Source organism: Sarcophilus harrisii, chromosome 6 (assembly GCF_902635505.1).
Source record: "Sarcophilus harrisii chromosome 6, mSarHar1.11, whole genome shotgun sequence".
NCBI classification, from domain to species: domain Eukaryota; kingdom Metazoa; phylum Chordata; class Mammalia; order Dasyuromorphia; family Dasyuridae; genus Sarcophilus; species Sarcophilus harrisii.
In genome coordinates this window covers 8,910,321-8,937,784 of record NC_045431.1, presented here as the reverse complement: position 1 = coordinate 8,937,784, position 27,464 = coordinate 8,910,321, and the positions used below count along the sequence as shown (strand labels likewise).

General features: G+C 46.2%; 1 protein-coding gene across 7 annotated transcripts in view; it reads left to right on the top strand.

The window, feature by feature from the left end:
• Window positions 1–10,276: 10,276 nt before the first annotated feature.
• Window positions 10,277–27,464, top strand: part of LCORL (ligand dependent nuclear receptor corepressor like) — a 146,040-nt gene continuing 128,852 nt past the window's right edge. For 2 of the 7 annotated variants that reach the window (XM_031943317.1, XM_031943316.1), the window contains exon 1: window positions 10,277–10,557. In XM_031943317.1, coding sequence (XP_031799177.1) covers window positions 10,410–10,557 — 148 coding nt within the window. In that variant the 5' untranslated portion in view covers window positions 10,277–10,409. The remainder of the gene's footprint in view (window positions 10,558–27,464) is intronic. The other 5 variants (XM_031943320.1, XM_031943322.1, XM_031943321.1 and 2 more) reach the window with 5 other exon arrangements.

Sequence of the window (27,464 nt, the reverse complement as noted above, 5' to 3'; positions counted from 1 at the left end):
GAACAGAAGGTTTTGCAAGGGTCAGTGCTGAAAAATTACCCAATAGTGTTTTGCAAATAAAAAGCTTTAATAAAAAAAAAGAAAAATTAAGCCAGTGCATTAAAGACTTTAATGAATGGCAGACTAACAAACAGGTAAGGAGCACTTTTGTGCACATCTCTGAAACTGCCACAACTTTTAAGGAGAAAAATCCTGAATAGAACTGTCAGCTCCTTCCAAGTGATCCTTTATTCTCAGTAAGATGTGTGTGTGAGAGGTGTCATTAGCAGACAATTTTTTTCAAAGTTGCCTAGCTTAAAGATTCTTTATCACTAAACGTGGTGAAATTGCCAGACACCAGGAATTCAGTGTCTAATAAATAGTAAGTTCTGATGTCTTTTGTCAAGTGCCAAGTCTCTCTGGTTCCATCCTTCGAGAGGATTTTTGAAAGGCTGCTCTGAAGGTGCCCATGATCTGCAGCATCTGCTGCTGTCTAAAATAGCTTGGAGTTTTGATAGAAGATACTTTTAGCTCTTCTCCCCAACCCTTCACGAAAATCACTGACAAAATAAATTGGTTATTATTTTGTTTGCATATGCACCAATGAGTTGCAAATTCAATGACTTTTGCTCATCTTACAAATGAAGGAAACAAGCTCAGAAAATGAAGCAGCACATGATGAGAAAACAGGAGAAATAAGGTGAATAAGGTATCCTAACTTTTATTTTGGAGCTTTTTCCTGTATATGATGATGTCTTTAATTGCAACATTCATTTTCATAATTCTGCTCTCGAAGTGGCCTTTCAGATGGCTGGAAATTGCCTTAAGTCAAGGCCAAATCTTCCTCTGGACCTCACACCCACTTTCCCCAGCTCTACTCCTTGAGATCAGAGAGGACTAAATCTAATCTCACTCCCAGTTGATAACCTTCAGCTAATGAAGATCACGATGAAGGCCGCTGCCCCAAACCTCCCCCTCTCCATGGAAATCTTTCCTAGTTGCTCTAGTGATTGTAGATCACATGATCTCCAGACTCATCATTCAAGTTACCCTCTCCTTGAGACTCTCTTTTGCTCACAAAACCACTTCTTATAACGTGGAATCCATATCGAATGACATTCTCAGATGTGATCTAATGGGCAAAGAGTAGAGTGGGTGTCTCACCTCCCGCAGTCTGGACCCTCTGTCTCTTAGATTTTTGGTTGCCTTATTACATTGCTTACTGATCTTGACTTTGCAAAGTCACTAAAACCCTCAAGTTACCAGATATTTTTCATATGAATCAATAAAAATATTTATCAAGCCCCTATGTGTATCAGTGCCACTAGGCAGTACTATTAAGCTAGCACTATGGGGCAACTTGGTGGCAGCTTGCGCCTCTGACCTGAAATCAGAAAGACCCATCTTCCTGAATTCAAATCTGGCCTCTGACCTTTACCAGCTGGGTGACCAGAGCTGCCTCAGTTTCCTCATCTGTAAAATGACCTGTAAAGAGAAATGGCAAAATACTCCAGTAACTTTGCCAAGAAATCCCCAAAGGGAGACTGGAAGAAATAGACATAACTGGAGTGACTGAACAACAATTTCTTCATACCAGACGCTACACTAAATGCCAGCAATACAAAAAGATGCAAAAAGACATTAAGGGACTTTCTAGCCTCAGTTCTCCTATTTTGTACTTCTTAAGTTGATTTTTGAACCCAAGTTTAAGACTTTACATTTATTCCAGTTAAATTTCATCTGATCAGATTCGGTCCAACATCTTGTCCAAGATGGTCTCAGCTGATGTTGTTATTCTGTCATTCTGTAGTTTTTAAGTACAGGGATGAGGCTTGGAGAGCTTTAATTACTTGAATAGAATTATGAACAGCCTGTCAAGATCTTTTTTGGATTCTGACTCTGTTATCCACGTCCCAGCCATCCTTCCCAGCTTTGTGTCATGTGCAAATCTGACAAATATGCTAGCTCTGCTTTATCCAAATCACTGATAAAATGTTAAAGAGCTCAGTGCCAGAAACGATGCCGTTTATAACATGCAGAACATAAAACAGAAGAAAGAGGGAGAATGGGTAACGTTTCCTCCTGGGGGGTCAGCCAGAGCGGGGTTCAAGTCCTACTTTTGACACTTAAACTAGCTTTGTTACCATAGACCAGTCATTTAACATTGAAGTGATCCAGGCAACTCTCTCAATTACAAATGAATTACCAATCTGCATCGATGAGCTGTGAGTTCCCTATAGTGACCAGTAAAAACAAAAGATGAGAGGGGGGATAATATTAGAGTCAAGAAAAAGGAAATTTAAAAAGATGGTGCATTCAACGAAGAGAAGAGTGAATCTGGAATTGGAGTCACCTTTGACAGGTGACTTAGTCTCTCTGGTTCAGCTTCATCATCTCTTAAATAGGAAAGCGGAGGACAAGAGTGGACTAGATGGTCTCTACGGTCCTTTCCAACCCTCTTGTATGAGATAAAAACCCACACTTTAACTGAAAATGCCGTATCTGTACTAAGTACTAGAGTATCTTCAGGATGGCAGAATAGATTCCTGAAAACAGAAAAGCTTGTTTTTTAAACCCTTTAAAAAGGCATCTTTTAAAGATTTATTATATTAAAAATAACAATAGCAACAACTGGGATAAGAGGGAAACAAACCTCGTTGCAGAATGCAGGTGTACCAAGCACCACGGGGGCAAAGCAAATGAGATCCCTCACCATCATGATGCAATTGTTTCATTAGCTGTCCTTCTAAAGGTAGCTTGATGTTTGTCCCTTTTCTACACGCTATAGTCTGTCTTAGATACTCTGAGTAAGTAATATTAGAACAAACTCCTCTTTTTCGTTTTGTAAGTCGTTAGTCACCGTCATAAAGATTTGATTTTCTGTCTCATTTTGCTTCAGTTCCCACAGAATCACAACTTCCATACGATTTGTCAGTTTATCCTGATCTCGGATGAAAAGTAAAAAAAGAAAAGACACGAACGGTCTATTTTTCCCCTTCCTTTTAAAAATTCTGAGACCATGATGTAATATTTTAACCCATTTTGCTGGCTGCTAATTGAGAAGGGGATTATAGCTTGAATAGGACAAGCAGATATTTAAAAAGGGAGTTTGTGGGAGGTCTCCTATGTGGTAGTGAATAAAAGGCTCCTATTCTATAAGCAGGGCGAAACTTTTGAGTGGTCAGAGATGAGCAATGAAGAGAAAAAATGGCAGATTTATTAAATATTTTAAGTGCATCCCACTGTATTGTGAATGATTATTTGGGGGGAATAGGTAGTCTTAGTAGGGATGGGGGTGGTGGTGAAAATGGGCTGGATTTCCCCCGCCTCTTCTCGAGTGGGTAAATTATGAAGGAACTAAAATTCATAAACACAAGGCCAGAGTGTGGCTGGACAGAGCCTGTTGCTATTTAGGGCTGTCTCTTTGTCTGCATCAGATAGAACTTTTTATTCAGGTGACACCTTTTAGCCAAATGTCTGATTGATTCTAGAGAGCAGGAAGAGCAACCCAGGTACCTGCCTGTGGAAACCCAAGGGCAAACACGGGCACCTTATTGATTCAGTGCGCCCACACCCCTTAAGGGTGGTTTTCCTCTTTCGAATCCAGAGTTTGGGTCTTAATGAGAACCCAGAAAGGCCCTTCAGGAATAAACGGGACATTAAGCACCGCTTACAGCAATTCAGGCCCTCTTATCCAAGCCTGGAAGGCTCTGCCCACCAGGAGGGAAATGAGGCTGCGGGCAAGAGAGCTGCTGCCGAAGCAGTATCCCTGGCAGATACTCCTGGCTCCTGGCAGAAAGTGGGGGGAGCTCGGGGAGCAGCTGCTGAGGAGGGGCAAAGGAAAGGCCCAGGTTACGGCAGGAGCGATTCGGGCTAGATCTAAGAACTTCCAGAGGTAAGAGGCAGCACATCCTGGAGCATCAGCTGCTTTTCCAGAGATCTCTTAGTTTTCTGAAGGTAGTGATGCCGTAGGGGGACTCCTGAAGAGTGCTTCCATCCTTGGACCTAACTGCTATTGCTTTAAAAAGTCCTCTTAATTCCTGAGCTTTTACGTCAACCTCAAAGCAAGGTTGGAGTTTTAGTTTACTTTTCCATTTACATTAGTGAATTCCAATTAAAGTAATTAATTTTTTTAGTAAAACGAGTCTTCTTGGGAGAGGGAAATCAGGACTTTCCCTAGCTCCTGAAGCCTTTTCTTCAGGTTTTTCAGTTTCAAGATCCTCTCCCCAAACCAATTTTCCGATGACTTTGGAGGGTACCTTCATCCTCCCACTGCTGCAGGCTCTCAACCTGGATGCTGTCCTGGGCTTCTCGCTTACACTTCCCTCACCTGAGCAACCTCCTGGCCAAAGTCCCAATCGGGTGTGGGCCCTCTTCGAGTCTCCCCACCATATTCTACCGGCCACTCAGCTGCATTAACTTGTCACCTCTGCACCTCCCATTTCCCAGCTGTACAAACTCCCCAGACTTCCCCTTTTTTATTTATTTTTGCTGAGGCAATTGTGGTTAAGTGCCTTGCCCGGGTGAAGTGTCTGAGGTTCTCCGGTCAGGGCCAGTGCTCTACCCACTGCACCCCCTCCTGCCCTCCCAAAGGTGACCTTCTGTCAGGTACCCAAGTCTTCACCACCCCGTCCTTTCCCATCTCACCAGCCCCTCCTGCTCACTCCATCTCTTCTTGCTCTGTCTTCTCATCTTACCTGTTATTAACTAAATGATAGGTGACTAGTAAGACTGGTGACTAATACAAAGGAAAACAGACCCGAATGGGGGCTAGAACTGAGAGCATCTGAAAAATCACCTCCCCCCAACCTCAAGGCTTTCAGCCAGAGTGGGAGGTAAGAGAATGATTCCTTTCATGGACACCTATAATTCCCCCTGCTCCCCCTTAGATTCCCAGTGTCTTCCTCCTGCCCATGATCTAGATTTTTTTTTCTTACCTTCAAACAACCCCAACCATTTTACCTCCGTTGAGGTAAACTTCCCCTGTTCCCTGACCATTGCTAGTCAATCTGGAAGCTGAATCTCCCTTTAAACAGTGCTTAATATATTACTCCCTCTAGAGATAAAAAGGAATTATTCAAATGGCAATAATTGAAGGCAGGATGACAAGACATTGAGGAATATTTTTTTAAGTAGGATAGGCTTTTGTTTTTCACCCCTCATGTCAAATAAGTGGCCATATACAATAACTGCATAGGACTAATTTAGATTTATTCTGTTTTTTGTTTTGTTTTGTTTTGTTTTACTACTAAAGACCCCACAATTTCTGCACAACTGATTATTCTTCATCTTGTTAGAAACAGTAACACTAACATAAAATATACAAGGAAAAAACTAATCTCAGTTTGATGGATTCAGCAGATGACGAAGTACTATTATGTGCGGTTAGTTTTTCAGAAATATAGAAGTGATATTCTAAGGCTGTCCTAGAAACTACTAACTTAGCATCTGCAGAAAATGCAGGAACCAAAGTTGACAGGTCTTTTTGTGAATGAAAAGGTTAGGTTAAAAATAAGTTTACAAGGAAAAAGAAGCTGTAATAATCTCATTTTGCCAGAATCAGAAGATAAGGAAGTAGTATAGATGACATATTTCAACTTGACTTTGAAACTGAACCATTCAATTTGGATTAAATGGGATCACATTATCTTCATTGAAGATATAATAAATTTTGAATTGGGTAGAAACAGAAAATGAAAGCGATAATAGTGTTCTGGCTTCAAGAATGATTTCAAGTGGACACAAAGAAGCTAGTGACAAGCCATGTCCTATTCTCTGCAATGTTCCAGAAGAAGACAGGAATGGGGAATGGTACTAAATAGAATTCAATATTTTGTGGACTAGTGAATTTTGAGTTTTCTTTTGGTACTAATAAATGTTTCCCTTAATTTGGTAATGATACTGACAGTGTAGTAAGGAAAGATCTATGGACTGGATCTTTTTTAATAAGTTAAAAATAAATCATTTCAACTACATAATTTAAATAAATATGAAAATCACGTCTTGAATTAAATAAGCATGCTTTGCCCTAAAAAAAAAAAAAAAAAGACCTAAGCCTGAATTAAGTGAAAGCCAAGAAGAAAAACTGCTGAGATGTTCCTCTGATTCAAGTGCCACACCGGGACAGATTACGTTTAATAAAAAACAAATTCAAATACTAGTCTTAGGGTGCACTAGAGTCACGTTTAGAAAAGAAGATAAAAATAGTAATTGTCATCATATCCAACAGCCAAATTGCACCATGGTTACAATTCATCTTCTTAATCTTGCTTCCAAATATGTGAAATTTTGTTATTGTAAGCAGATTTCCTTCAATGCTTTTTCCATGTACCTCCTAGCAAACATAAAAATGCTATTTTATGGCATACAGTGAAGCCATATAAAATAGCCCAAATTATCTAGGTGTTTCTAAATTACTTAACTACAGTATGAAAGTGCAAATGCATCAAATTATATATCTGATCTGATATGAAGTCTAAATTCCACTAAAAAATGCTAAAGAACCTTTGGCTCATGAACTGGGAATGATTCAAGGTCTAACACAATGACTTATTATAATATGGTTACATGATTAATTAGAAATATTCTAGAGAGGATCTGGGTTTCATGACTAAAGAAAAGAATTGACTAATCAAATTGTCTCTATTTTAGATCTCTTTTATTACTGGAGAACAGTTAGAGTTCAGAGCCACAGCAAATACCCTGAAGCATAATATATATGGCTTTAATCATCTATTGAAGTTCACCAAAAAAATTAGGTATTTCTCTACCCTGCAAAGACTTTCATGATGAATTAAACCTTCTTATGATGTTATCATTGCAAATTTCTATTGTATAGAAAGGGCTTGTGCTTAAGTGGGAAAATACATGTCATTTATGTGTAACATGTTGGATAATTCGGGATCCGAATGGTTATTCTGCCATCCTACGAGCACACTGGATCACTTGCTCCAGCACAGAGAAAGCCATCCTGGCTTAGTGACCTGAAAACCCCTGCCACAATCCATGTGTTTCCCTATGCTTTTAAGTCTTTCTAACAGGAAATAGGAAATGTACCCCACTGCTGGTTTTTTAAATACGTGTATCCCTTCTTCTCCAGTTGCTCACAGCGCAAGGAAATAATTATCAAAGACCCATCCATAAACAAGCCTGCGGGGCCCATCCTTTGCTCGGTTTTGATTCTTTGGTCGCCTCTTTCGCTTTTGTGTCACCCTCGCTTCTGGATATACTGTTCCATCCTCCGCTGGGCAGAAAGGCGACCGAGTGGCTAGAGAATGTCGGGCTCGGAGTTAGGGAGGTCTCAGGTCCCGTCGGGCCCATTTCCAGATTTCTGCAATGTCCTCCCGGACGTTGTCGAGCTGTATAGTTCTGGACCGAGTGACTGCTCCCTAACTCAGTTTACCCATGTGTAAATGTAAATAATAGCAGCCCCTCCTCCCAGAGCTGTGGGGAGCAGAATGACGTTTGTAAAGTGCTCTGGAAACTACAGAGTGCCGGGCAGACGGGAGTCGGGTTAGAGTCTTGCACTTATCCGGAATGATCTCTATAACAGAGCTGGGGGGGGGGGGCGGGGGGGGAAAGGCAAAACGGGCTGCTAGTCTGTGACGTCATCAGTGTGCACTTTCTTGCCCTGCCCTAATCGTGACGCTCCCACGTTTGCAAAGCGCTTGCCTTACGTCGCCCCATCGGGTCCTCAAAGCAATTCCCAGGTTGCGTTCCGCGGCCTGAGAAGGACTCCGGGACTGCTCAGGCCCACCGCCAATGAGGGTCTGGGGCAGAGCTGGAGCGGAGGTCCTTCCAGGGCGCGCCCACAGCTCCACGCACCACACGGGAAGCCCCCCCGTAGCCCGAGGGCCCTTCCACACCGAACGGAGCCGGGACCGCTGAGCCGAACAGACAGGAACGTGGCACAACATGGAAGGCTTCCAAGCCGGCGTTTGCGGCGGGGCGTCGGGCCAGCTTGGGACTCGGCGACGGGTCTCATTCTGCGGGCCGGCCCCCTGTCCTCGAGGAGAAAAGGCCTCTCGGGAGGCGGCCTTCTGCCATCCACGAATGTCTTTTTCGTTTGCACCACGTTCCCCCCCACTTTTTCGTGACCTTGCCCGGAGCCCCCCTTCCCCTGCCCTCAGCACCTCAGGCCGGGCGCTGGCTTGGTCTGGAAGCCCCCTCCAAGTCTTCCGGGGAACATCAGGGCTCTAGCTTCCTCCCCGGGGCGCGCAGGTGTCTCAGGGGCGCCCGCTCGCCTCCCCTCGGTGACGGCTGGGCCGCAGGAGGCGCCGCGGCTAACGCCCATCTTACACAGGGAGGCCCCAGATTTTTGTGCGTCACGTGCAGGCGCCGGAGCTTTCTCGTCCGCCAGGACGTTTCTCGGGGTGGCTAGGCAGGACGCGGCGAGAGGACACCCCGAGCTCCCAAAGTCTCAGAGCCTGCTCAAGTGCTCGGGTCTAAGACGCCTCAAAGCCTGGGGGGACCTTCTGGGCGTGCGAAGGCCCTGCAAAGCATGCTTAAACCTTTGTCATTAACAGTAATAGCAGAGACTTGACCTTGGTGCGGAAGAGGTCCCGCTTAAGGCAGGCAAAGTGACACGGACGAACATGCACAGGACCCAGAATGACTAAAAACAGCATCTGGGGGGGGGGGGCCTGGAAAAGGCTTCCTGCAGCAAGTGGCCCCGGAGCCAAGGCTCAGAGCCAGAGGCGTTACGGGCAGGGGCAGGGACGTTCCGGGGCCCTCGGGGAGCGTGCGGCAGAGGGACTGGCCCGCAGGCCCGGGCAGCCAGGCCGGAGACCGCGGGGCGGCAGGCAGGGCTGGGGGAGCTGCCGGGACGGGTGTGGGCGTGACGCGGTCATTCTTGTGTGGCGGGAAACTCATTCCGGCGCTAAGTGAGCAGCCCAGGGACGGGCCACGAGAGCCCGGGCCAGGGTGGTTGCGAAGAAAGGGGGCCCGGGGGGCTCCCTGACAGCTTCTGAAGCTGAGGGCCACTGCGGCTGGGAGCCCGGCGAGCCGAGGCCCGGCGCCCTCCACCTGCCCGGGACGGGGGTGTTTCGCCCCTCGCCCCCGCCCAGCCTTTTGGATAACGCCCCAGAATTGTGGGGGACGCTCCAACGCGTGGCCATCGGTTCCAACCCGAGAAATTCGGCAAGACTAAGCAAAGCGAAGGCAGTTGTGCCACCCCACGTGTCACCGCCTCGAAACCAGTGAGAATCTCCACTAACAGACTTTCAAATGTCGCTTCCGTGCGTTTCCTCCTGACTTGTGGGGAACAATCAATCACCGGAACCTACAAACTACCGAGCTCCCGGCGCGGCGGGGAGGGGAGGGCGGCCCGGACGCTGAGGCGCTGCCCCCAGGCCCCGCGAGCTCAGCGGGCAGTGCGCCTCTCCCTCCTGTTCCAGGGCTTCGAGGGCTCCGTCCCACGGGGGGCGCGTGGTTCCGCGGGGGGGAGGGGGCGGCCTGAGGGAGGCGGCCGCGGCCGCTCTCGGCCCCCCCCCCCCAGTCCTTTCGGCCGGCCCCGGCGCCCACCCTTACAGAGGTTACTGGGGCGCCTTTGGCGCTTTTCCCTGCGGCTACGTATCTTCCGGAAGCGCCATGGAGGGAACGCTGCAAAGTTTCTTGCACGACGTCGCGGGCCATTCGGGGGCCGCCTCGCACCTGGGGGGGAGGCGGGACTTTTGGGGGGCGGGCGCGCAGGTGACAGCCCAGCTCCGGATCCCAGTGAAAGGCGCCAGTAGCCGGCAGGACCCGGGTTTGCACGGAACGTCACACCCGCGAGGCGTCCGGGGGGAGGCGCGGGGCGCCCCTTAGCGACCACCTCCCCGCCCGACGCTCCCCTCTCTACAAAGTAAGGGGCAGGAACGAGCCAGCCCTCGAGAACCGGGCGTGGAGGGTACCCGCCCAAGAGAGTCGTCGCCCCTGCGCGGCCCCGGACCCGCTAACCCCCCGGCAGAGCCGGCCCGTGGGGTCCCCGGCCACGTTCGGCCAGCCGGGCGGGGAGGAAGGGGGCCGCGGAGCCCCGAGGCGTCGCTCCCCCGCCTTACAAAGGCTTTCGGAGCGCTTCCGACCCCCGCGGACTACAAGGGCCGGCATGCATCGAGCCTGAGTGCGGAGCCGCTCACCGCGCCTCGGCCGCGCGAGACCCTGGGAAATGAAGTCTCGGGGGTCTCGGAGCCAGAGAAGCCTCCGCGAATCCGAGGAGGAAGACTTGGAGGGGGTGGGGCCCTCCGGTTCTGCGACCGCAGAGAATGGAGAGGGAAGAGAGTGACACGTGTCAATCAGCCCTCCTCCGCCCCGCCTCTTCCCCCGCCCCGGCGGGGGCGGGGGAAGGGAGCGCAAGGGAGGCGCGCGCTCCGGGGCTCGCGCCGAGGGCTCGCGCCCCCGCCTCGTGCCTGCGCCGCCCGTATGTAAATGAGGGCGCGTGACGCGGGACGCAGATGGACAAGGGAAGAGGGAGAATGGCCGCTGCTGCCGCCGCCGCCGCTGCCGCCGCCGCTCAGTGCCGGAGCCCTCGGTGCGCGGCGGAGAGGAGAGGATTCCGGCGGGAACTCGATTCTTGGCGCCACCGCCTCATGCACTGTGTAGGTAAGAGCCACAGGCCGGCCGCGGTCCCGCGCGGCGGCCGCCTCGAGGAGTTAGAGCGCAGGGCTGGAGTTGCCGTCTCCCCGCTTCGGGTCACTTCCACGGGGGCCCGGGGAGGCGGCGGCGCCCGGGCTGCCTTTTGTCTGGGGGGCCGGCCTGACGCTCCGGCCCGGCGCCCGCTGCCCCCGGGGCCGGCCGCCCCTCGGGGCCGGCTGTCAGCGGGGGCGGGGGCGACGGCGGGGGCGGGGGGGCGGCGGCGGGGGCGGCCGGACCCGGGCGGGGGGGGGGGGGTGGTCCCCGGGTCGGCGGCGCCGGGCTCCGGCCGGGCAGGGGGCGTACCTCTTTAAGAAGCGGCCGCTCGTGCGCTGACGGTTGGGATTTGAAGTTCTTCCTCCTCTTTGGAAGTCGGCGCGGATGGGGAGGGGGGGTTGCTATGACAACGGCGCCCCCCCTTCCCCTACGGACGCCCCAACGGCTCCGGGCTGCTCGGTGTCATGTGACGGGCTCACCCACTTTGCGGGGCTCGCACCCGCTCCCGTCCAACTTTGGCGTGGGCAGGGAGGGGGCTCGCGTGGGGAGCTCCGGCCCACAGGGGGAGCGGGGTCCGGCGCCGGGCGGGGAGCGGCCGCATTGTCTGGACAATGATCCCGGGCGCGACCGGGGGAGCCTCGGGCCGCCGCCTCCGGTCCCGCGCCCCCCGCCCCTCCCCGCGGGCGCCCGGCGCTTAGGGGCGTGGGGCGTGTGCGCGCGTGGCGGCGGACTCGCGGGCCCGGGGTCTGCCCGGAGCGCGGCGGGGGCGGCAGAAAGTTTGCGGCGCTTCGCGAGCCCCCGCCGTGGGGCTCCCGCAGGGGCGCGGGATCGGGTCCGAGAAGTTCGACGGGGCGTGTACGGCCCGGGCTTGGGGTCCCCCGCCCCGGGACCGCCGGGCCCGAGGACGGCCCCTCGGCGGTGCGGCTCTGCCCCGCACTGGGGCCGCGGAGCAGCCGCTCGCGGGCGTCCCTGCCTTCCACGGACGCCGAATGGAACGTGGGCCGCGCGCTCGGGGGTCCCAGCCCCGCGAGGGGCCGCGTCCGGGTGCGGGGGACTCCTGAGGTGCGCTGCGCCCGGAGCCCCGAAAGCCCAGCAGGAGGGCCGTCCGGGGGCCGGGGCTCGGGGGCCGGGTGCTAGCGTCCGCGGTCCTTCGGGACCCGGGAGCGGGGCTCGCAGACCGGCCCTGCCGGCGCGCGGGGCAGACGGGGGTCCGGCCGCGCGGCTGGGGGCGCCCCCGAGAGCGCCCGGGGCTGTGGCCTGCGGAAGCGGGGCTGGGAAGCCGGGCCCCGGCTCCGGCCAACTTTGCCGGCCTGTGGACGGCGCGGGCGTCCGGCCGATTGTAGCTCGCAGTTTGCGTCGGTCCTTGTGTGCGAGCGCGGATCTCCTTCCTCCCTCGGCTCCCCCGGAGGCGCGAGCGAATACAAGGAACTGCCCCAAGAGGAGGGGGAGCCGGGGCCGAACGGGCGAGTCCCGGACGCCGGAGCCGGTCGCTTGCTCGGGGAGCAGAATGTTAGGGGGGTCCTCGTTCAAGCTGTCATTCGGGGGGCGGGGAGCGTCCGCTGCCTGCCTGGCGAGGAGCGCGGAGACGGGTAGTTGCTGCCTCCACCTGTGAGCTAATCCCGCCCGCTGACCGGAGCCCGCCGCCCGCGGGCGGGCTCGCGGGGCAGGGCCTCGGGGTGAGCTGGCCCGGGCTTGTCTTCTCCCCGTGGCCCGCAGCCCCTGCCGTGGAGCCTCGGGGGTCGCTCGGGGGCGTGTGCGGACTAAGGTCTTCCTCCTAATGTCAATGCTCGCGGTGCGCCGAGAAACCCACCCGCCCCGCCTGCCCCGGCCTCCCTTCTCTTGGGAGGAGACGGCACTTGCACTAAGGGCGTGAAGTCGGAGCCCGGGCGCCGGGGAGGCCTTCTTGGGGCCGAACCATCCCGGAGATGGAGGCAGAAAACAAGTAGCGTAGTCAGACCGCGGGCAGCTGGTCCGGGCTGGGAAGCGCGCTCGCCGTCGGAGGAAGGTGGGGGAAGGCAAAGCCTGGAAGCAGGGGCCGACCGGGAGGCCTTTCTGCTGCTCCAGCCTGGGACGGCGAGGAGGAGCCCGGCCCAGAGTTGTGCTCACACGAGGGGAGAAAGGGGAGTGGACGGGAGAGGCGTCGTGGAGGAGAAGAGGTCAGGCTGCTGTCCAAGGGCTGTGCGGGGTCAGGCGGGGGGAAGACCCCCGAGAGAGACCCAAGAGATGGAAGCCCTCCATCCGAACAGGGAAATGAGCAAAGGACGCCTTGAAGGGGAGAGCTGGAGGTCTGTCCCAGGCAGGTGGAGTTTGGGTTCCCTGCGGCCACCGCCAGGACAGGGAGGAAGCTCAGGGGAGGAAGGGCTGCTTCTGGGGCTCTTCTGGGAAGAGGCGTTTTGGAATTCTTGGTGGTCGGTGAGGTCTTTGGCAGGGAATGGAGAGGGGGAAGTAACGGGGACCCCCGGACAAGAGCCGTGCTTAGAGGGCGGGGCTGAAGGAGGACCTTGCCGAAGAGACCCGGAAGGGGCAGAAAGAGAACCAGGAGAGAATGTCAGAAACCCTTGGGAGGAAAGAGTTTCCAGAAGGGGGAGGAGGATGTGGCTAATAACGTAGAAGGGTCAAGAAGGATGAAGACTGAGAAAAGGCCGTGGGTTTTTGCACATAAGATGAGAGCACAGTTTTGCATGAACAGTGAGAGTGGAAGGAAGCGCTGAGATTGGGAGGCAAGGGTCGTAGGAGCCCGGGTAGTGTCTTTTTTGTTTAAAAGTTGACAGGTAAAAATTGGTTCTTGATTTCAAGCCCTGGCACTACTATTGTTCCCTTGTCATAGATGAATCCGAGCATCAGGGATACCTCTCTGTTAGGTGACTTGAAAGCCATCCTTTTATTTTAGGAAGAAGTTTTTCGGTGGTTTAGGCAGGACCAATTTGTCTTTTTTTCTGTGCCTCAGTATTTATCTTTTTTAAGGGAGGGGAGGAGGGAATATTACTGAGGAGTTTCTGCATGCAGATTTGAGATGCTGTGTTCTGGATCATTTTATACAGTAGAAGATCAAAAACCTGCCACCCTTGGGACCAAGCAGTGTGCGAATTTTGTATTTTTGCAGATGTTAGCTATGGGCCACAGACTGGTCTGAACATGTCATAGCCTGGTTTCTGCGGGGTGCCCCCCCCCCCACGCTACTTTGCTTGGCTGGCCGCACGTGCGCACCCCGCCCTGATTGGCTGCGCACGAGTACGCGGCTGTTCCTGCGCCCCCTCGGTTGCTCTGACTTGTCTGACTTGCAGCCCTGGCCTTGGCGTCTTGCACCACAGGGCAGCCCTGGGAGGAACGGCAGAGGTCTGTGGATTTTGGACGTGTCACTTTTCGATCTGCTACTGGAGCGATTCCTGCTTAATGGCCGCAGCCCGGCATGGTCGTGGTGTCTTGTTGCTGTGAAGTCGTGCTCCTCCTCAGCGTGTGAGGCACACGTTTGGGAACCTTCCGGTAGGGTATGGTGGGGACACCTCCAGGTCAGCCCCTTGGGGTAGATCTTCTAAATATGGTTTTCCTCTGTTCCGTGGCTGTATCTGTATTCATCGCAACAATTTTTTTAGTCACAAAAGAGTGACAAAATGTGAATGGTCAATATGAACCTCTCACTAGAAAAACAAGAGCTGATGGGTTAGTTCGGTAAGCTGTTGTATGTGGATGGCAAATAACATTTTTTAAATGAATGTTGCAATGTTTTTTCTTGTGCATTTTGCATCATCTGAGGTTACTTGGCTCTAGTTGGAGATTTGTTTTACATTCCCAGCCCCCCTAAAAATAAAAATGTAGTTGGGAATCATTCAATTCCAGTTTCCTAAGTCTCCTTGGAACTTTAATCACTTAAATTTCTTGCTATCCTCTTCTCCTTCCATTCATTCCTTTGGTAAATGAATCATCTTCAGTACCTCATAGATTCAGCTATTTCACTTCTATGGAAGCCTTTGTCTAGATGCTGATAATCTCAAATATAGCTACTGAAAAATCTTTGCTGACTTCCTAGTTTTCTGTTTATCTTAAATCCTGCATAAATAGTTAAAACTCCACTGTCAGTTTTATTGCATAACCCTACAGTATCTCCTATGTGCCTTTTTATATTAACTGAAAACTGCTAGCATTGTCTTCACTAAATTCTTTTGGTGGTCCTGTCCCACTGCACAATAAGGCTTTCTCTAGCCTCCTTCTTTTTGAGTTAGCTCTAGATATATGGCACTTTGCACATATTTTCTTGCCTCTTATCTTCTAATAGACCTTCCTAATTTAATGAAGCAGTTTTGCCTGTTCCTTCTTCTCAGGACCCATTTCTTCCCTTTAAAACTCAGCTAAAAATTCATGTTTTCCTTCTAAGTATTTATGCCCTTTTTAATGTACAATTATATAATTCACCATGCCATTACTTTATTATAATTTACTCCGTCTTTGGTATGAGTGTGTGTATATTGGGGGGGAGGTTATTTCAAAGGATCTATAAACTCACCGATTTAAAGCACTCCCACTGATGATTAGATTACAAGATGTTCATGTCTATCCATCCTTTGCTACTCTTGACCATGTGGTCCCATAAATCCTTTGGGGTTACCACCCAGCATGGTTAGGGATTTTCTTTCATTTTCTTGATTAGATGAAGATGAGTGAAATGTACAAGCTATCACCTGTTTATCTCTGTGTTGCGATGTGATTAGCTTATCTTTTTTTTCTTAGTGTTAAACACTTCATCATTCTTTACACTATTATTCCTACATAATTTTTTATTTGTAATATCTTTTCATACTTTTCCTGCAGTCTCCACTGCCCTTTGGATGAGCTTCAACTTTTTTATCTTCAATGAATGTAGTCACAGCTCACAGCTATACAACATCTTTGCAGTTGTATTGCTTTTGAAAAGCTCGGTTCAGGGAAAAGCTTGGAGCAATTGAAAAAACTACTATTTCCAAAAGTCAATCATTTCAGCTCTCCACTTTAATTCTGAGCCTGGTTTATCCTGTCCAAGATAATATGTAATGATGGACAAACTTTGTTGAGTTTAACACCAAGGTAGTTTAGATTATTCATTTAACCTTAATTGTTTTTGTGTGTGGATAGTTAGGCTAAACTCTTATGAGGGATTACAGATTTTATTTGGCTATTGAAATGTTCTTGGGTTTGAAACAATTCACATAATGCCTTCTTCTGCAAGCTGAAGAATTTGGAATGTCTTAACCACCTTTTTCATCTGGACTTCATGTAAGACATCCTCCATGATTATGGCAAACCCCCTTAGCAAGCATATTATCTTTGCTTTATGCCTTATTTTACAATAATCAGGAGGACTGGTCCCCAAAAAGGTTACTTTATGTGATTATCATTCCACAAACATGGAAGATGACTGGTTGAAGAACCTATAAAGTAGCATTTTCCTTTACCGGTTCAAATACTTTATTTTTAAATAGCCAGCAATCAGCACAGTCAGAGATTCTATTTTCTCTTTGTTTCAGTCAGTTGTCTGACTATAAAAATGTGGTCTGCTGTAAAATACCTTTTGTGAAAGTCCCTTCTCCAGTCTTTCGTCAATATCAACAGTTTCTTGTAGAATTGGAAGCATTTGAATTGGTAGTTATTGCTATTGCCTTGACAGATTTTTGCTGGTAAGGAAGGGCTAAAGATATTTTCTTTGCTATATTCTCTTTTTTTGAAATTAATTCCTTGGCAGTTTCTCATGCACTTCCCTAAAATGATATCGCCTCTGGAACTTCCCCCTCATATATGCACTATTATGCATATATGATACAGTCTAGCTGCTTTATTCCATCCTTTTTCAGAGCTGTTTTGACTAATATTAGAGTTAAGATATATAGCTCTACCATCTTTGATAATGAAAAATCTTTATTATAAAAATCATTTATTTAAAATCTTTTAAATTCTCCATTTCCCTCCTATTGTTCCCTTTCAGGTTTCATCCTTAGATGTCCTTGGGATGAAGGTTTAGTTGAGTAATTTTATATAGCTTTTGTATAATGAAATATATGTATGGAGGGCTATGCGTGTTTACAGACTCTTAGCTAATTTTAAAATAACCACCAAGGATTTCTTTTGTTACCAAGTATTCAACACTGGCACCCTGAAAGGATCTATTATGAAATATTTTCTGAAAATGCTGCAAGGATATGTTGTTTCAAATACACTAGATGGAGAGTTTACACATCTTTGTGCTCTAATATCTTTACAAGGTTTAAATCATTTAAAATGATGGTTTTAAATTACTTTGGTAATTTCAGAAGGTTGCACCTGCCCTGTTGTGAGCCCCGCTAGGTTTTGGTTGTGAGTTCTCTCTGAAGCGCTTCGTAAGTTATTCTTGCTCTACTGGTCGGTGGGTTCTTAAAGCTGGATTCCTCGTTTGCCTCCTAGTTGCTTGTCTCCCTTGATCCTTCCTTTCCCGTATCATATAGAGATCACTAATAGGAAAGAGAACTGGCTACCTGTTTCTTGTCTTATCTACAACTATCTATTATTTGGTTTTTAGTTCTCTCCTGAGAATTGGCAAGGTTTAAGGGAAATCAAAAGTAGCACATTACTTAGAGGTTAGGGATTTAGCTCTTAATAGAGTATCAGAGGTTATCAGTTCTGTTCTACTACTCACTAGAGTATTAGAGCTCACTAGATTTCATAGATTGTACTTACTGTATACAAGGTATTGCATTTGAAGTAAAAATAGATAAGAAAAAATCCTGTCCTTAAGGAGCTTAAATTCTTATGGGGCATGGGAGTATAGCAAAATAGCTAACATTAGTATTAGGCAGAAAATGGGGAGGAGGAATAAATAATGTTGAAAAGAGATCCTATTTGTAAAGAAAAATGTCTTTTCTAGGAGGTAACCAGGAGGAGGAAAAGTTCTAGAGGGGACAATATTATTTAGAGGCTAGAAATTCCATGGTTGGCCAAAACTTGAGGTCTGGGTAAGGAAATATATGCTGGTGAAGTGACTCTAGGTGCTCTGCATGGGCCGGAGGAGTTCTTACACCAGGAGCGCCTGATACAGAGGTCCTGGTCCCGACCAGGAAAAAAAAAGCCAGAAGTGCCATTGCTGTGGCATCTTTCCTGTCATTCTAAAGAGTGAGAGTAGAGAAGATCCAGTTTTGTTCTTAATCTCACTGGCTGAGCAAATGGGTGTGTCCAAATAAATATGTTTTTGACACTTGTAGAGGAGCTGCTTTGGGTTGGATTGGAGTTTCGTTGTGTGCCAGTTCCCGAGTTTTGCTGCTCTGCCTTCCCTGCTTAACTTTAGTTAATGATTTGTGAACTAACCTTTAAGAACATCAAGGAAACTGGCTTTTTAAAAGATACCTCAGTGATTTTGTGTGTGATGGTTATTACTACCTGACTTTCCCCCCTTCCCCTCGGGTGAATGATATAATTCAGTTGAATATATGTATATTTAGTTAGATATATCCCTGTATCAGATCACACATAATATTTGTCAGTGTGAGTGTGTGTGCGAGTGCATGTATTTGCGTGTATATGCTGTGCATGTGTGTGAGTGCTGTGTGCATTGTGAGTGTGTATATGTTGTGCATGTGTATGTGTGCAGGTGTGGGTGTGTAAGTCCGAGTGTGTGCCTCTGTCTTTGTGTGAGTGTGCATTTGTGTCTATGTGTGTGTACGTGTGGGTGTGTGGATGTGAGAGAGACAGACAAGAGATGCGGACAGAGAGACTGTAGGGTGACCAGAAGTGGCAGCCCCTTAGTGGCAGCCCCTTTTAACTGCACTTGCCAAACAAGGCAGGTTGCGTAGAACCTTCACTGTCCTCCCCTCCTCCACTCACTGTGATGGGAATCTTATACTCTGGAAAATACAAAGAATGGGTGTGGGTCGAGGTACTTATTCATTGGTCTTTTTTTCTGTGGCAACACTGGGCTTGAGCTTATTTGTTCTTCAGCAGGCTACAAGAATAGCGGAATGATCTGAAGAAGATAAATTTTCCACCCCTTCTTTGCCTTTTCATTTGTCTTAATTATTTTCAACTGATACAAATATCCAGACATGTTTGCTCAAATCTTTGACCTTGTATAGTGTTGGACGTGTTGATCGGCTCTTCCTGAAGGAGCTCTCTCTGTCCCTGGTCCTCCTCATCCCCCCGAGGAGTCATCGTACTGGCCCTGGTCCTGCGCCCAAGGAAGTCCTCCAAGGGGTTGGTGGGTGTCATTGGCTGTCCCTCTGTGTGTGTGAGACGCATGGTTCCAGATCTCTGTGACCCCTCCCCCCAACCCCAGACCCACCTTTCCACCTGGCTGCCCTGCCAGAGTAGGGAAGCCCCAAATCTGCCTCTTTCCCATTTGTCATCCTCTCTTCACCGGTGTCACTGCGTCAGCCCCTGAGTCTGACCTTTCCTTCGTCCTCCCTCCTTCTTTATTCTGGCTTCTGCCCTTCTCTTTCCACCCGAGCTTCTGCCCTCAGCCATTTGATTTGTGCTTTGCTGTGTTTTACCCCGTGGCATCTTCCTGGTTCTGTAACACATTAGAGAGCCTTTGATAGTTTGGCCATGTCCTCCTTCCGTGACCTTACCGTTGTACTACTGCCTTCCATAGTGACCTACACTCTGGAAAAACTGGACCACGTCATAATTCTTGGTATCTGATTTTGTTTTCTTGCCTCCTTATCTTCATTTACATTCTTTCTTCTACCCAGATCCTTTCTGCTCTTGGCCTTTGTCCTCCTCTGCTACCCATTTCTGTCTTTCAGTCCTTCCTGTAATTCTAGGAACTTTTTCTTTGATTACCTTTTTCCCCTTGCCTAGAATTCAGTTAACATTAAACATGTGCAGTGTGCAAGGTGGAATGCTAGGTGCTGGGAACTTACAGTGCTCCATTAGATTATTTCATTTTGTTTTCATGGCAAACCCAGTGGTACAAATATTTTATCTCCATTTTATGTAGGAAAAACTAAAGTCTAATTTGATTAAGAATTTAAGATGATATGACTCTATGCATTCTGACTATTCTCTATGACTCTAGCATTCTTTTTACCAGAGCTACATTATCATGGCACTTTATTGGTATTTCCCTATAACAGTTCGTTCTCTCTCTCTCCACAGATTTAGAGGTGTGTTCTCTGTTCTTGGCACTGTGGTAAGTGCAAACACTAGAGAACAGACAGTTCCTCTTATAGAGGAACTTGGATTTTAATGGAGAAGACAATACATTTAAAGGGTCGAAAGTGAGAGCTGAGCGGGGGAGAGAAATGAGAGAGAGAAGGTAAAGAGATGGCTGGGGGGCCCAGGCCCAGGGGAATGGGTCTCTTCTAGAGGAGCCTTGCATGTAAGCAGGGCACCTGGAGCTTGGGGCTCAGGAGGGAAATCAGAAGGCCTGAGGCTCATGGAAGGCAAAGGACTTGCTCACCTTTTCCACACAGCAAGAGGAGAGAGCTGTCCAAGTGCCTCTCTCCCCCCCCCCCCCCATTGTAGGCGTGTGGCACCTTGTGGGCAGAGACTCTTGTTATTGTGTGCTTGCATCTGGTAGGGCACCTCACATGTCATGAGGATTCAGTTGACATGTAGTTGGTACAGGTTTGAACAAAAGCCCTTCCTATATCACCACTTTGATGAATATGTTTTGCCAAAAGTTGGTTTTTCTTATTTTATTTAATTTCTCTGTGAATCTGATCTGGGCACATATTTTGTTTTTTCCTTAAGGGAATTTTAACTGCTAAAAATTGTTTAAAGTTTATTAGAGCAGGTGACTAATAGTAAGAGGGAGTATTTTACTTAAAACAGGAGGTGCTAGAATATATGGTAGTGTCCTCTATAAGGAATAACAATAATTGTGAATTGGAGATCTTTTTCTGAAAACTGCTTTCCTTCCATTATTGGTTGACTAGAGCACCCTCATGTGTCTGTATGTCAGGAAATCATTTTAGGATTTTCAGAAAACAAACACAAAACCTCCAAGATACCAAGAACTCTCAGGAAATGAATTGACTTCCCTGTTCTGTGCCAGGAATACCCCTGGCCGCACGATCTGACTTGGCCATTCCTGGCTGCTGCTGTGCAGCTGTCTTGGAGAAGGTTCCTTCCTTCCCCCTGTGGTACCCACTTTTTGTGGTTGTGCACCTCGTTGGGTCTGGGCTCCTGAGCAGGAGTACCTTCTTCTCTCCCTATCCCCACCTTAGGCTAGGCCGTTAGCTGCGTTCCCCTTTTGGACTTTCCTGTTGTGAAGGGCCCCAGGTATCCTAGTTACCAAGATCCACAATTTAGAAGCCCGAGGTGATGCTTTTAAGTCTCCTTCACCCTACATAGCCAGGAAATTCCAGTTTCTACACATAGAGGTTGGCAGTTATCTTTTGACAGAGTGTTTTTAAAAATCTTTTTTTCTTTCTTTTTTCTTCCTTTTATTTCTTTCCCTCTCCTTTCCTTTCCTTTTTCCTTTTTCCTTTCCTCTTTCCTTTCCTTTCCTATCTTTTTTTTTTTTCCTCTCAAATTTGCTGAACTTTACTGTGGACTGTCCAAGAATACTGCTACTTAACAGTGTTTAAAAATAAAAAGAACCCGAAAATAAAAGTCTACATAATCTGTTCCCTCCAGGTATGGGCGATATTTTAAAAAACAATTAGAACATTTGTTAATGTTTATGTATTGTATGTATACATACATATATGTATGTACAACACATATACATCCATACAAACACTGTATGTATACAGTGTTATGTATAAAAACATAAAACAAATGTTTTTATGTCACCTTTTTGCCCAGTAGAACCATCTTTTTCTTTTACTCAGGGAGCCATTCCATATAATAAAAAATAAAAAGAAAGAGGGAAAAAATGTACTTTAGAAAAACTCCCAAGTTCAGCATATGCAGTATTCTATCCACATTCATGGTCACTCACTTAGCTTTTTCAAAATAAGAGAGAGAGGTATAGTTTCATGTCCTCAAAACAAGTTTAGTCATAATTTCACAGCATTCAATTTCATTTAACATCATTGTGGATTGTTTTCTTGGTTCTGCATAAGACTCCCCCCCCTTCTATGTTTTCCATATGCATTTTTTTTAATGGCACAGAAATAGTCACATTTGGGTGCCATGGGCACTTACTTTGTTTTTAGATGTGTGCTCCTACCAAAAAGAGCTGCCATGTGTATTTTAGACCTTTCTTTCTATCTTGAAACTCCTTGGGATATATGTTGCAGGGAGCTCTTTGGGTCAAAGGATAGGATAAATTTTGCCCATAGTATCTTTTCTCATATAGTGTTAAGTTGCTTACACAAGTGGTTAGATCCCTTTGTCTCTACTAACAGTATTATTAATGGGCCTATTTTATCTTAACTTCTTTATTGGTGACTCTCTTCATCTTCTGTCCTCTTTGCTAGTTTACTTGGCTCTTGAGAAATAATTGCAGAGTTGTTTTGATTTACATTTCTCTTCATGTTAATGATTTTTTTTTTTTATCTTTTATTTATTTATTTTTTTTTTTAAAATAACTTTTTATTGACAGAACCTATGCCAGGGTAATTTTTTACAACATTATCCCTTGCACTCACTTCTGTTCCGATTTTTCCCCTCCCTCCCTCTGCCCTCTCCCCAAAGATGGCAAGCAGTTCTATACATATCAAATAGATTGCAGTGGATCTTGGATATAATATATGTGTGCAGAACCGAACAGTTTTCTTGTTGCTCAAGGAGAATTGGATTCAGAAGGTATAAATAACCCAGGAAGAAGAACAAAAATGCAAGCAGTTTACATTCTTTTCCTAGTGTTCTTTCTTTGGGTGTAGCTGCTTCTGTCCATCCTTGATCAATTGAAACTCAGTTGGATCTTGTCTTTGTTGGTCCTGCTGGTCATTTCTTACAGAACAATAATATTCCATAACATTCATATACCACAATTTACTCAACCATTCTCCAATTGATGGGCATCCATTCATATGTTAATGATTTTTGAAGCAGTCATCCTTATGGCTGTTAATAGCTTAGTGTATTTTTATTTGAGAAGTATTTTAAAAAGTATTCTTTGACTATTTCTTCAAAGGGGAAATGACTTTTTGTTACATATTTATTTGAGTTAATATCCTATATAGCTTAGTGCTGAGCCAAAGAGCACCACTAATAATGAAAGCTCCTGCTTTTTTAAATAAGCTCATTAGGAAGGGAGAATTTGAAAATGTTCCTATCATTATGTGATTTTACAACCATGTGACACATAAAATAGCTCAAATCTATTTTTTTCCATTCATTCATTTTAAATGTTTCCAACTCCTTGTGAACCCATGTGGGATTTTCTTGGCAAAGATGCTGAATGATAAATTGCCATTTCCTTCTGCAGCTCATTTTATAGAGGAGGAAACTGAGGCAAGCAAGGGACTTGCCTGGTATCACATAGCTAGGAATTGTCTGAGATCAGATTTGAACTCAGAAAAATGAATCTTCTTGACCAGCTTTAGCTCTCTGTCCTGTCCACTGTGCCCCCTCGAGGCCCAATTTATATTTATACACTTAAAAAATCAAACTTAGAAACTTAACTTTCTAACCTTTTAAAAAATCATCCAAGTAGAGAGTTTTGGTGGCTCTTGAATGTATTTGTTAAGTAAAAAAATGAAACAATTTTGGATTAATCCTCAAGAATAACTGATTGACATCATGGAAGATAGAAATTTACTAACTGAATTGCAGCATAGTGACTTAGAGGTTTTAGTTTCTCATACACACACACACACACACACACACACACACACCGTGGCAAATAATGTACTTTTTCCATTTGGAACTATGTATTAGTGAGCTGTCCTTTTCAGTCATGACTTGAATGCCTATAAGTAAATGTCTGTGTGTTTGGGGTGTATGCTTAGCTGTATTTTGCCCGCAGCGTGTGGTGAGGACATTATAGGACACAGCGACCGCCTGTGCACAGATACGCCTCCTGGATGTGCCCAGTGCCTGTAGAAGCGCCTGTTGGTAGCTGGCAGTATTCTTTGGTCTTTTGGCCCCGCCGCGTTTGGCTGTCATAGTGTCTGTGGCTGCCTGATGGAAAGAGCACGAGATGCATCCAGCCTTGTCACTTACCGGGTCCCCGGCTCTGGAAGAGTCTGCCATCATCCCCGCCAGCCCCTTTCGCCATCTGCACTTAAAGACCGTTGGGGGCGCCCCCCCATGTGGTGGGGTGGGTGGGACAAGAGTATGACCTCCATTTCAGAGGAGTGGAGAAGGCCCTCAGTACCTGGAGGCGCGGCCCTCAGCTCAGGCACCCCAGGCATCTCCTCGAATGCTATGTTTCTCCTGACCCTTGGCTATTGGGTGTTGTTGTCGTTTTGCTCATTGCTTCCTGCTTGTCTTTCGTGACTTTTCTCACACTTTTTATACTTTCCCCTTGAAAAGACTGTACCTTGTGGAAAGAAAAGGATCCGTGGCAGCCAGTGCCTGTTAAGGTCAGGCCCACTTTATCTGATGGAGGCCTTTGGTTTCAGGCCTGGCTCTTTGTGGATGAATGTGCTCTCAGTGTCTGGAAAACTCAGGGGATGCTTTCTGTCCCGTATCTACTTGCTGCTCCACAGAGGAGCTCCTCATCTTTCCAGGGAACCAGACTCAGATTCTGTTTTGCTTTTTTTTTCCTACCCTTACTTCCACCGTATCACCTATATCAGGCACTGAGTAATTGGGATTCTCTTTGTGAGCTCCCTGGTATGCATTATTTTTATTTCTGTTCTTACTGATTCCTGGGGTTCCCTGTCTCTGTTCTTGATCCCATTCCCTATTTCCTGCCAGCAGAATCTTCGCGCAGTTGTCAACACTTTTTTCATTTCAGGTTTCGTCTGCCTCTCCACAGACTTCTTCACATTTAACTACAAAAAGAGAGTGAGCTAAAATCAATTCTTTTTTTTTCTTGACTTTTAACCTTTTTTTCTCCTGACTACTAAACTTCTTAAATTGTCTATACCTAAACCCCCACTTTCTTAGTACCTGTTCAAACTCCTTAAATGGTCATCCTCTAGTCCCTGCTTTCTCACTACCCACTCAAGTGTACCCCACCTCTCTGTTGGAACTGTGTTCTTTGAGGTCACCCATGAGGGGAGAGGTCCTCATCTGCTTGGGTCCTGAAAGTAAAAGCTAGTGACCACTTCCCTTCCTGCTGAATCTCTAAGGTTATCTATAATTTATCTTGTCTGTATTGTCTGCTGCTTACTTGGCTCAAGGGCTGCCACTTGTGGTAGATGATTAATAAATGGTTGTTGATGCGACTTGATTTCTCTTAGCTTTTGAGGGAACCACAAAAGAACTTATTCTACTTTTTAGCTGGTCTGTCTTTGTCTCCTCTGCTGGTTCCTTATGTTCTTATTTCCTAACTCCTTAAAGAGAATGCTCTCCAAAGATTTATTTTCTTGCTCTCTTTTGACAATCTCTTTTTGATCTCTCACAGCTTCATTTACATCTCTAGGAAGATTATTTCCCAAATCTGATTCCCTTCTCCAGAGCCACATCTCCTAGGGTACCCACTCTTTCTCATCTCAGATTCAGCATGCCTAAAACTGCATTGTTGTTTTCAACCTCTTAATTCTGTTCCTTATTCTGGATTCATTATTTTTGCCAGTGGTACTAACTCCATTGCTTTGATAATATTAATATTTATTGACATGGAATTCCTTATTTCTTAAGCTCAACTGCTTACTAGATCCTAATGATTTTATCTCTACCTTCTACCCAGAACAAACTCTTTTCTTACTTTACTGGTAATGTACTACCTATCACCATGGCATCCTTTGAGCTTTTCCCACCCCTAACCTTCCAATCTGTGGATTTTCTTCTTCTTCTGTGAATTTTCATAAACGCCCTTAAATTAGCAATTATTTTGCAATCCTGTACAAATTACTTTCAGAAACACAATTCTAAATGAATTAATATCAGGCTTTTTATATAATTGAAATAGGTAACGTTTCCCTTTCAATTTATATGTGAACTTTACTCTTAACTTTTTCTGTAAAATGTTTCCAAAATTTTGGTTTCTGTGATTTTTTTCTTAAATAATGAAATTCTAATCAGTTAAGGTGTTATTTTTGTCATGGATAAGAACTGACTAGACCTGAAATCAAGGTTAATCTCGGAAACATTCTGACTCTTTTACCCTGGACAAGTCACCTTAATTTCTCAATGGTCCAGACAACTCTTTAAAATTTTAAGTTATATAGTTGTAGAGCAGTAGTGCCATCTGCCTATCAAATTTAGTTAAAAGAGAGGAAAGACTAGCCAGTAGTTATAGCTCGAATATACAAAAGTGATTTATTGTAGTGTTTCAGTAGTTCCTGATTCTTCATGACCCTATTTGGGATTTTTCTTGCCAAAGATAATGGTTTGCCATTTTCTTCCCTAGTCCATTTTACAGATGAGGAAACTCGGTCAAAGAGCATTAACTTGCCTAGAGTCACACAAAGTCTGAGGCCAGATTGAATTCAGGAAGATGAGTCTTCCAGACTCCAGGTTAGGCATTTTATCCTCTGTGCCATCTAGCTACTCCAGTACAAATAAAGAAAAATAAAAAGAAGAAAAATCATTCAGATTTATGCTTATTTACACGAAGTCCTTTTTGGGTGAAGGGATAAAGGATGAGCTGGGATAGATTTGCCTGTCATCAAAAGGCATTAATATCCTCCAGTGTCCGGCTGTAGGAGAACTGAACAAATGTGTGAAAGCAAGGTGGACGTTGAGCACAAGTTGGGAGTTAATAACTCATCTTAAGACCCAACAGTGCCGCAGATAAAACAGTTCATGGAGGAAAAGAGAAAACACAACAAAGCTGCTGCTTATTGGCATCCTAGCAAGCTATCTGGGATTGGGAAAGAGAATTTTTAAATGTATTTATAAAGTCCTCACTTTACCAACAGGTCGTGTTTATGAAGTTCATTTGTGAAGTTGAAATGCATTTTTCCCCACAGTAACAATTTTATAAATTGATGGGCTGGTTTGGAGGCTGGTTAATAAAAACCTAAATAATCTGTAATATGTGCTAAAATACCATATTAGACAAAACATGGTTAAAAACAGGATTGTTGTAGTACTCGTACAAAGAAATAATTGTGTCACCTAAAATCATTTTTTAAATTGATGTTGATGTACTTGAGGGAAAGAGCAAAGAAGCACATTGGAGAACACCGAATATAGAAGCAGAAGAATTGAGTATTAAAGAGTTTCAATTCTTCCACATATTAACTTCCACTTGGTTAACTCATTTAAAGTCTCCAAGCCTCAGCTTATTTTCAAAGAGATTAAATTTACACTGGATTGTGTGAGAATCAAATGAGACCATATTTATATATAAGAGCATTTCTAAAAGTTATTTTCATTAAATCTTTCCCAATTACATGTAAAAGAATTTTCAAGTCATTTAAAAAAAATTTTTTAGTTCCACATTCTCTCCCTCTTTGCCATCCTTTTTCCTTCCTTGAGAAGACAAAAACTCTTCATTCCAAAATATTTCTGTGTTAACCATGTTATAAAAGACAAAAAAAAAATGAAAATAAAATAGTGGGGGTTTTTTGTTTGTTTTTTTAAGTATGCCATAATCTGCATTCAGAGTTTAGTTCTCTCTCCTGAGGGAAATAGGATTTTTCAACATAGGTTCTTTGAAATTGTCTTGAATCATTTTCTTAATCAGTGTTTCTAACTAAGTCTTTCAAGGTTGATCATCAAACAATATTGCTGTTAATATGTACAATGTTCTGTTGGTTCTGCTCCCTTTATTTTACATCAATTCATATGTCTTCCCAGGTTTTTCTGAAACCATCCTGCTCATCATTTCTTATATAGCACAGTACTATTCTGTACATCACAGTCATAACCACAACTCGCTCAGCCGTTCCCCAGTGGACATCCCCTCAATTTCCAATTCTTTGCCTCCTCAA